At 43.9% G+C, this 10,173-nt stretch overlaps 1 protein-coding gene across 1 annotated transcript; it reads left to right on the top strand.

The window, feature by feature from the left end:
* Positions 1–5,135: 5,135 nt before the first annotated feature.
* On the top strand, positions 5,136–8,608 carry LOC310716524 (uncharacterized protein). Its single transcript, XM_083523861.1, has 2 exons — positions 5,136–5,308; positions 7,369–8,608. Exon 2 carries the CDS (start codon positions 7,382–7,384, stop codon positions 7,769–7,771), a length of 390 nt encoding a protein of 129 aa, XP_083379987.1. The 5' UTR covers positions 5,136–5,308; positions 7,369–7,381; the 3' UTR covers positions 7,772–8,608.
* Positions 8,609–10,173: the final 1,565 nt, after the last annotated feature.

Here is a 10,173-nt window from a genome sequence, read left to right as displayed (position 1 = left end):
GCACACACACACACACACACACACACACACACACACACACACACACAGCCTAATGCGTACTGTACACAGACACGCAAAGGGTTTTATCATATACAATACTCGATTTGTTTTGTTGTTGTATGAGGCGACTGACTATACCAGTCCAACAGGCTGTTTCTCTCTCAGCTCTCTCACCCTCTCCTAAAGAGACATACACAGAGAAAGAGAAAGAGAGAGAGAGAGAGAGAGAGAGAGAGAGAGAGAGAGAGAGAGAGAGAGAGAGAGAGAGAGACTCTAATTTCAAGGACTCTCTGGAATGCTGAATCCTGTGCAGAGAAAGAGCAGCTCCTGTGGTCCTGGTTCTCAGAGTACACATATTACCAGTTTCTTTACATGTCATGCACGTCTGTAAATTTCTCATCTCCCTTTCCTTATGTACAGTACAGGTGATCACTGTACAGGAACTGTGGCCCTCCTATCCTCTGCTCCATCAGTGTGTGTGAAGATCTTCTGCTATAGAGATCCAACCCTTTTGGACCCTTTTGGGATCAATGTGAACAATAACTATAACCCAGACCTCCTCACCTCAGTGACATCAGTACCTGACTTTAATAACCCCCTTGTAGATAAATTAATCTCCACAAAATCTCCACAAATTCTAGTGGAACATCTTCTCAGGAGAGTGGAGCTTCTTATAAGGGCAAAATGACCATACAGTGTATAATATTAGAGTAACATGTAATAATAAGAAGAAAAAAGACCAACACACCATCAACACTATCACACCAACACCATCACACCATCCAACACCATTACAATCAACATCATCAACACCATCACACCATCAACACTATCACACCAACACCATTACACAGCCAACATCATCACACTAACACCATTAACACCATCACACCATTAACACCATAATACCAACACACCATGACACCATCAACACCATTACACCATCAACACCATCACACCACCAACACCATCAATACCATCAGACCATCAACACCAACACCATCACACCAAAATAATCACACAAACACCATCAACACCATCAGACCATCAATACCATTTCACCATCAACATCATTACACCAACACCATCAACACCATTAAACCAAACACCATCACACCACCAAATCAACACCATCAACACCATGACAACAACCTGTTTATATATTCAACACAAATCTGTGAATCTCAACCAGGAACTCACCGTGACCTCAGATAATAATAATAATAATAATAATAATAATAATAATAATAATAATAATAATAATAATAATAATAATAATAATAATAATAATAACAACGTTTTTCTCAGAACAGTAATACAATTCTCAAAACTACTTGTTGAACCTCCACATCATGTCGTCACTTGTGCACATTATAAAAACATTTCTTGTTGCTTTGATGAAATTGCAAACACTTTTGTACAATTCATTTAATCCCCAAAACATCTGGACATCAGTTCACTGTATGAGTCATTGAATGTAAAATTGTTAAGTCAGAATCTGTCATCCTTAAATTTCTAATCAACTTTATTGTGTAAATGTGATGAATTAATGACTTGTGCAGATGAATCTTGAATGTCACTAATGAAGGCGAGCGAACGCTTTCATCAGATCAACCAATCATCAACCAGTTCTCTAAAACAGGTCAAAGGTGAATCTCGAGTGTGTACAGACAGCAAAACGCAGAATACCAATTTCTGAAAATGGATGAAAAACCAAAAAATGAACGAACACTAATAGAGTACAGGGAAAGTGTGAATCCTGTTCAGTCTCCTGCATTTAATAGAAGCAAATATGCAAAACAATGAATACATTTTGTGCTGCTAAAATTTAAACTTACACCAAACAGAAAAAATTCACCATCACACCAACACCATCAACACAATCACACCATCACCATCAACACCATCACACCATCAGCACCATCAACACAATCATACCATCACCATCACACCATCTGCACCATCAACACCATCACACCATCAACACCATCACACCATCTGCACCATCAACACAATCACACCAACACCATCACACCATCAACACCATCACACCATCTGCACCATCAACACAATCACACCAACACCATCACACCATCAACACCATCACACCATCTGCACCATCAACACAATCACACCAACACCATCACACCATCAACACCATCACACCATCTGCACCATCAACACAATCACACCAACACCATCACACCATCAACACAATCACACCAACACCATCACACCATCAACACCATCACACCATCAACACCATCACACCATCAACACCTTCACACCAGCAACACCATAATACCAACACACCATTAACACCATTACTCCCACACCATCAACACAATCACACCAACACCATCACACCAGCAACACAATAATACCAACACACCATTAACACCATTACTCCAACACCATCAAACCATCACACCAACACCATCACACCAACACCATCAACACCATCAGACCAACACCACCAACACCAATGGATAAATGAATACATTTTGTGCTGCTTAATTTCAAAGTTACACCAAACAGAAGACATTCATCTTTGTTTGTGAGAAAGCTGTAATAATGTGTTTATAGACTCTAACTGAGGTTAAACTTTGTGGAAAAAGACAAACAGTGGAGGAATAAACAGCATCTTGGAATGTTGTGAATGAAAGATTCTCCTGCTAACTGATTCTCCACACTGCATTAATCAATAGTGAAATGGGAATGAAATGTTAAATAAAGAGCTGATATGACCTAATTCCTGAGGTGTGTGTGTGTGTGTGTGTGTGTGTGTGTGTGTGTGTGTGTGTGTGTGTGTGTGTGTGTGTGTGTGTGTGTGTGTGTGTGTGTGTGTGTGTGAAGTTTCGAGGCCTGTACAGGGATTCCCCTAGCTATGCAGGAGAGCAGGAAGCTGTTTTTTTTATCTTCCCAGACTGGCTTTCAGGCCGAAACAGTCACATTGCTGGATATCTTCTCTCTCTCTCTCTCTCTCTCTCTCTCTCTCTCTCTCTCTCTCTCTCTCTCTCTCTCTCTCTCTCTCTCATATTCCGGAAGGTTTTTTTTTTTTAAATTAACAATCCAGTGACATTCCTCACGGTATTTACCTTCCCAACCCAGAAACTATAGAAATTGTAATACAGGCATTCCTGAGGCTACATCTCTCTCTCTCTCTCTCTCTCTCTCTCTCTCTCTCTCTCTCTCTCTCTCTCTCTCTCTCTCACACATTCTCTGTGTAATAAAACACTGAAACTGATCATTCTCGAAGCTGCTGATTTTCTCTCGGCTACAGGAGCAAACACACACCGCCCTGAACGCCACAGGCCTGTCATTAACGCTAACACGCTAACACGCTAACACGCTAACTTGACTGAGCGAGACACTGACTGACACTGACAGCCTTCTGTGTCTATTACACTCCATTACACACATTACACTCCATTACACCCTGACCCGTTACCAAGGCCGCTTACTCGCGCCGTGCGTTACCATGACAACACGAAAAACTTTGGCTTATGTGGAAATGATTTTCACTTTTGGACCAAATAAACAAACAAATAAATAAATAAATATATGAAGACGTTGGTCATGTGGCATCAGTCACGTTGATTCTATTACTTATAGGAATGTTGTATACAAGCAACATCATATTCACGCCTGTCCCTACGTGAGATTACATGAGATTATATGCAATTACCAGAGATTACATGAGATTACCAGAGATTACCAGAGATTACATGATCTCCTGATATGATTATCCTGCGCAGTTCGGTGTGACGTTCTAGAGCAGCATTACACAGAGTGTTCCTGTAGCAGTGTGTCGAACACTACTGAGAAAGAGAGAGAGTGTTTCATGGCGTGAGAACTCCCTGTGAGAAAGTGAAATCAGAATGTTCTCAGTTTTCTGTTTATCGGTGAGTGATAACATTTATGATGAAATCCTGAGCCATAAATATGTGTGTATGAGATGAAGGAGCTCACAGGAAATGCTCTTCACCTGCAGTAAGAGAATGTCTCTAATGAGTCATGTATACACAATCACGCCATGGTCACTGCACACCTTGATGATCTGCTCGGGTTCTCCAGACAATGAGGGACACAATCAGACCTTTAATACACTCACATCTTTGTTAGAGAAATTCCACTCCTGGGTGGTACAGAGATAATCCCCTCCTGGGCATTTATACTGCTGTGTGTTTCTGTTACACACAAACACACACACACACACACACACACACACACACACACACACACTCACACACACACACACACACACACACACACACTCTCATAAATCTCATGAATAGCTTCCGTAGTCAGTAATGAAGTAAGTATGAGGAAGCTCCTGGTGGGATGTACAGGAGATGAACAGGTTGTGGAAATCGGATACACATTTCTCCAGCATTTAAAACGAAGAGCAGACACATGAAGGAAGTTAAGATCTGTTTAAGATGATTTGATCTGTAGGCCAGCAGTCAGCTCTGTGGCCTCTGTCCATCTCCACCTCCAAGCCCACTCCCTGCATTCTGCCATGCTGTGGGCTTCAATCACAACCAATCAGAATGCAGCCCTCATGCCCACTGGATCCTGGAAGAGGTTCCTCTGGGTCAGAAGCATTGTAAGCGTGCTGTGATTCACCAACATCGTGCTGCAGCTTTACAATAAGATTGAACAGAGCAGGCAACATCACAGAGGCCTTCAAAGTGCTGCTTCTCTAAACTCCTGCATGGGGCTGAGCCATGGCAGCTACATTGTAGTAAAGGGTTGGGCTTGCTTAGAAACCTTAAGAATGCTCCCCACCTAACACACGAGGAAGGTAGAGGAGGAAACACACACACACACACACACACACACACACACACACACACACACACACACACACACACACACGAACACACACACACACACACACACACACACACACATTCACACACACGAACTGAAAGAGATTGTCTGCGCGTTGCTAAGGCAACCACCGTTCCGTTTCAAGGCTAAATCAGACCTACCTGTCTGCGTACCACGTGACCGATCCTGGCTCTCCACCAATCAGAGTAAAGGACAGGTGCGTCTGTGCTGGTTTCGGAGGCGGAATCGAGCAGGTGGTAAAAAAACTAAACAAAAGCGCAGTTATAAATACCTGCTGCCGAACAGACATGAGGTTGTTAGACAGAGGCCATCATGAGCGATGAGTGTGTGCATTGGTGTGTGCGCAGGATCCGCGAGACGCTGGAGAGTGTAGTGCGCTGATTTGTGGCGCGCGCTGTGTCTCCAGCTCGGGGACTTCAGAGCGTCAGGTGGCATCTAGCAGAACTTCCAGGTGAGTGGATCAGGAAGGAGCTTAAACTAGAACCTGTGAAAGATCTCAAGAGAGTCTGACATCACACACGCGTCTCCAAGCTTTAATCCATAGGGTTTTGAACAGGAGTGTGTGGGTTCAGTTCCCCCTGCACCTGTTAACTCTTAGGGCTTTGGAAAAAAGTATCTGGTGGTGAAGAAGTTTAGGTAAATCATCATCATCATCATCATCTGTCACTCGCACACTCTTGTTATTTCTAACTCCTTGACTATAATGAGATGTAAAGTAGACAGTGTGTGTGTGTGTGTGTGTGTGTGTGTGTGTGTGTGTGTGTGTGTGTGTGTGTGTGTGTGTGTGTGTGATGGTCATCACCCAGACCTGCTCTCGTGTTGGTCAGACTGAACTTTAATCTGGTGAAGCGTTACTCGTTTTTTTTTTTATAAAGCAGTAAAGTGAAAGATGCGCCCCCCGGAGAGATCCCGCGGTACTGCAGGGATAAATGTACAGGGGAATCGAACCCATATACATATGACTAACGCTGTTATAATGATCGAATGTTTTAGTCCAAAACGTATGTTGGGTTTATTGTCTTTGTGTGACCAAATATTTTTATTCTTATTTGTACAGAGATAATAACTGTAACTACACAATGCACCATTATAATTCCATTTATCCAGTTAAGATGAAAATGGTAGTGTGGTGAGGGGTGAATAGGAGTGTGTGGGGTGAACGGGAGAGTGGTAGGTGGTAAGGGTAAATGAGAGAGTGATGGGGTACCTGGAAGTTGGTAGGTGTTGGTTGGAATAGGGGTAAGATGGGAGTGAGTAGGAAAGTGGTAGGGGTAAGTGGGCAAGAAGTATGTGTTGTGGTGAATAAAAGAGTAGTTTGGGTGGGGGTGACTTGGAGAGTGGTGGCGTGAATGTGAGAGTGGTGGGGTGAATGTGAGAGTGGTAGGGGTGAATGGGAGAGTGGTGGGGTGAATGGGAGAGTGGTAGGGGTAAATGAGAGAGTGGTGGGGTGAATGTGAGAGTGGTGGGGTGAATGGGAGAGTGGTGGGGTGTATGTGAGAGTGGTAGGGGTGAATGGGAGAGTGGTGGGGTGAATGTGAGAGTGGTGGGGTGAATGTGAGAGTGGTAGAGGTGAATGGGAGAGTGGTGGGGTGAATGTGAGAGTGGTGGGGTGAATGGGAGAGTGGTAGGGGTGAATGGGAGAGTGGTGGGGTGAATGTGAGAGTGGTAGAGGTGAATGGGAGAGTGGTGGGGTGAATGGGAGAGTGGTAGGGGTGAATGTGAGAGTGGTGGGGTGAATGTGAGAGTGGTAGGGTGAATGTGAGAGTGGTAGGGGTGAATGGGAGAGTGGTAGGGGTGAATGGGAGAGTGGTAGGGGTGAATGGGAGAGTGGTAGGGGTGAATGGGAGAGTGGTAGGGGTGAATGTGAGAGTGGTGGGGTGAATGGGAGAGTGGTAGGGGTGAATGGGAGAGTGGTGGGGTGAATGGGAGAGTGGTGTGGTGAATGGGAGAGTGGTGTGGTGAATGGGAGAGTGTTGGGGTGAATGGGAGAGTGGTAGGGGTGAATGGAAGAGTGGTGGGGTGAATGTGAGAGTGGTAGAGGTGAATGGGAGAGTGGTGGGGTGATTGTGAGAGTGGTGGGATGAATGGGAGAGTGGTGGGATGAATGGGGAGTGGTGGAGTGAATGTGAGAGTGGTGGGATGAATGGGAGAGTGGTGGAGTGAATGTGAGAGTGGTGGGGTGAATGGAAGAGTGGTAGGGGTGAATGGAAGAGTGGTAGGGGTGAATGGGAGAGTGGTAGGGGTGAATGGAAGAGTGTTTGTGATAGGGGTGAATGGGAGTGTAGTAGATAGTAGGGTTGGAAGGTAGTTGGGGTAGATGGGATAGTGGTGTGGTGAATGGGAGAGTGGTGATGTGAATGGGATGTTGGTAGGTAATTGGGGTAGATGGGTGGATGGATGGTGGGATATTTGTTAAATAAAAGTGTTATAATAGTAGTTTTAAGCATAGCATGGCTATACTTTAGTAAGACGCGGTGACATTGCTAAGGAAAATCCTCTTTGTTTCTCCAGGTTTTAAAACAAAATGACAGAAAAGACAGCTCCTTGGTGGAGATCCTTCGTGGGAAAGCGGCGGAAAACGGCCAGAGAATCTGCTTCGATCCTGGAGCAAGACCTCACAGCTTATGCATCCACCGAATCCAGCCAGCAGCCCCATGCCATTAGCACCACCCCAGAGCAGAAAGGAACCTCGGTGAGCAGTTCCCAAGGCGCAGGAGGCAAAGCCACGCTCACTGATGACACTTACGACGACTCTGTCGTACAGCCGACCTTCAGCGAGAGCGCCAACCGCCGCAACCTGCGAGTCTCACGCTCGGGTCGCTTCAAGGAGAAACGACAGACACGTGTGGGAATTCCCGAGCACTACGAAAACACAGATAGGGTGGAGCCACCGAGCAAAAGCAACAAGGACTAAAGCTGTAGTTGGAACACCTGAAGGCCATGACTCATTGCTATAAATTCCAGAGTTAGGACTGGAAGAGTACTTTGGTTCTGGGAGATCATACAAAGGACCTGACTGGTCTCTCCTGGTTCCTCTTACGTTCTCCACACTGAAGAAACAAACCATATTTTATATCTGCGTGGATCTCGATTGCACTGAAGTTATCGTGTCTTGAGGAACACCATTACAAGGCTCCGGCTTTTTTATAGTAAATGAAGATGATGCTGCCGATTTTCTCTTTCCGTAATGAAGAGAAGAAGAAGAAAAAGATGAAGATGATGAGAGCATGTGGATGGAAGAACATGTCCTCTTTTTTAGGAAGTTCTTACTATATTTTTGGAGTAGAAACACTTTATGAAGGTTTTTATAACGTATAAAAATATATATATTGATTACGAAGGTTGAACAATTGCACTGTAAAATAACGGTGGTTTGTGAAGATTTACTGTTTTTGCTGCTTGCAGGGAAATGAAGTTTGTTTTATGTACTGATTTCTTTTATGTCATAAGCTTCCAGACATTGATATGATAAGCTCCAGGCAGAAGAGTGAAACGGGAGGGAGGTATAATGAAGGCAGATACGGCGTAAAAAAAACGTCACTAATGATGTAACAGGATGTAATTTGGCTCTACTGGCAGGGCTGAATAGAACCGGGTTCTATGACGTGCACGAGGAACTTTCGTTTGTTTATTTTTGATTTTTACAAGCATGAGGTTTTAAAAAATGAATCGTTTTTAGGAATATGTGTTTTGATCAGATTTTGGAGATGCAGCATGCCGTTGTAAATAAAAGATTCAGAATCAATGCAAATACACTGGTTATTATAGTAATGGTTTATCTATTTATATCCGTACCGTACTGTGTGTGTGTGTGTGTGTGTGTGTGTGTGTGTGTGTGTGTGTGTGTGTGTGTGTGTGTGTGTGTGTGTGTGCGTATGCGTGTGTGTGTGCGTGTGCGTGTGTGAGGACGTCAGTGTAATTGTTGTGAAGGGTGGAGCAGTCCGAGCGTCAGTAATAGACGTATTTAGAGCTCCAGTATTTTAAAGGTTGCGATCTTTAGGGTTAACAAGCCCTGTATCACAGCATACCTTTCTTCTCTCTCTCTCTCTCTCTCTCTCTCTCTCTCTCTCCCTCTCTCTCTCTTACCAACCTGAACTTTAACCCCAGGGGGTCCCACTGATCAAACAGCACAGAATAAGTTCAGAATTTTTCATCACCATTCACCATATATAGTAACACTTTCCTTGTCAAAAAAGTCCCAATCAGACATGGCTCAGAAGTTCATACCTTCAAATCCCAGCACCACCAATCTGTCACTACTGGACCCTTGAGCAAGACCCTTTACCCTCACCTGCTCAGTTATAAATCACCCTGGATAAGAGTCTGCCAAATGCCAGAAATGTTAACGTAAATATTTGACCCGAGCGATTTCAGGAACCTCTTGTAATTAGATTTATGTAATCAGAGGTGATAATGTCACTGTTAAATACTAAACACTTACATGTGAGTCGCACGTGGACCTGGGGCCAGACTCTGAGGAACGTCAGCAGCAACAAAGTAAAGTAAAGTAATAATGTTACCAAGTCCACCTCCAACACCAAGTCAGGTAGAATCAGTCACTGCCTACATCTAATCAGTCTGTAGATTTAATTACGATCGTACTTCTTTGACCCTACTGCACTTTATTAGGGTAAAAAAAGCTCATGATCAGTTTCTTCACTGTTCCACCACTAGAGGTTCCTGAGAACATGCTGAGTGCTTCTCAATACACACACACACACACACACACACACACACACACACACACACACAACCTCATGCGCAAGAATAACTTGATGAATCACATTCTTTGCAGTGTGAACACATAACTACCCATTGTCAAGGATAATAATGAAGACCCCGTGGGTAGAAAAGTAATCAGTCTGTGCTTAAACCACAAAGAGCTAAGAACTGAGAAATACATTTATATATCGACCTGCCCAATATGGAGCTATATATGATCAAAACACCTTGGGTATGTGTGTATGTGTGTGTGTGTGTGTGTGTGTGTGTGTGTGTGTGCATTCCATTCCTTCAGTTACATTTTCGAGTGATGTGCTGGTGTGAAATAGCAACAAATAAGCTAACACTGACAAAATAATCTGCTCATCACCCTCAGCTAAAGTGTGTTCCATGTGCAGGCCATGACGAAGATCTAGATGATAACGAGGAACTCGTTACCTCATAGTGCAGTTACACTTTCATACCACAAGGGGGGTAAATACACTCACAGAAGTATGCAGATCTTTTCTACAGATCTGCTTTGGTGCTACCTGTAGATGGAGTTCTCTGTAATTGGAGACACACAGCTGAAGATGGTTCCACATCAACAACCTA

This window comes from Silurus aristotelis (genome assembly GCF_946808225.1).
Source record: "Silurus aristotelis genome assembly, chromosome: 21".
Taxonomy (NCBI): domain Eukaryota; kingdom Metazoa; phylum Chordata; class Actinopteri; order Siluriformes; family Siluridae; genus Silurus; species Silurus aristotelis.
Note: the sequence above shows the minus strand (reverse complement) of the source record. Positions and strands in the feature narration are given on the sequence as shown.

Bases quoted from the DNA above. Each gene is read 5' to 3' on its own strand.
- LOC310716524 (XM_083523861.1), top strand. From the start codon at position 7,382: ATGACAGAAAAGACAGCTCCTTGGTGGAGATCCTTCGTGGGAAAGCGG.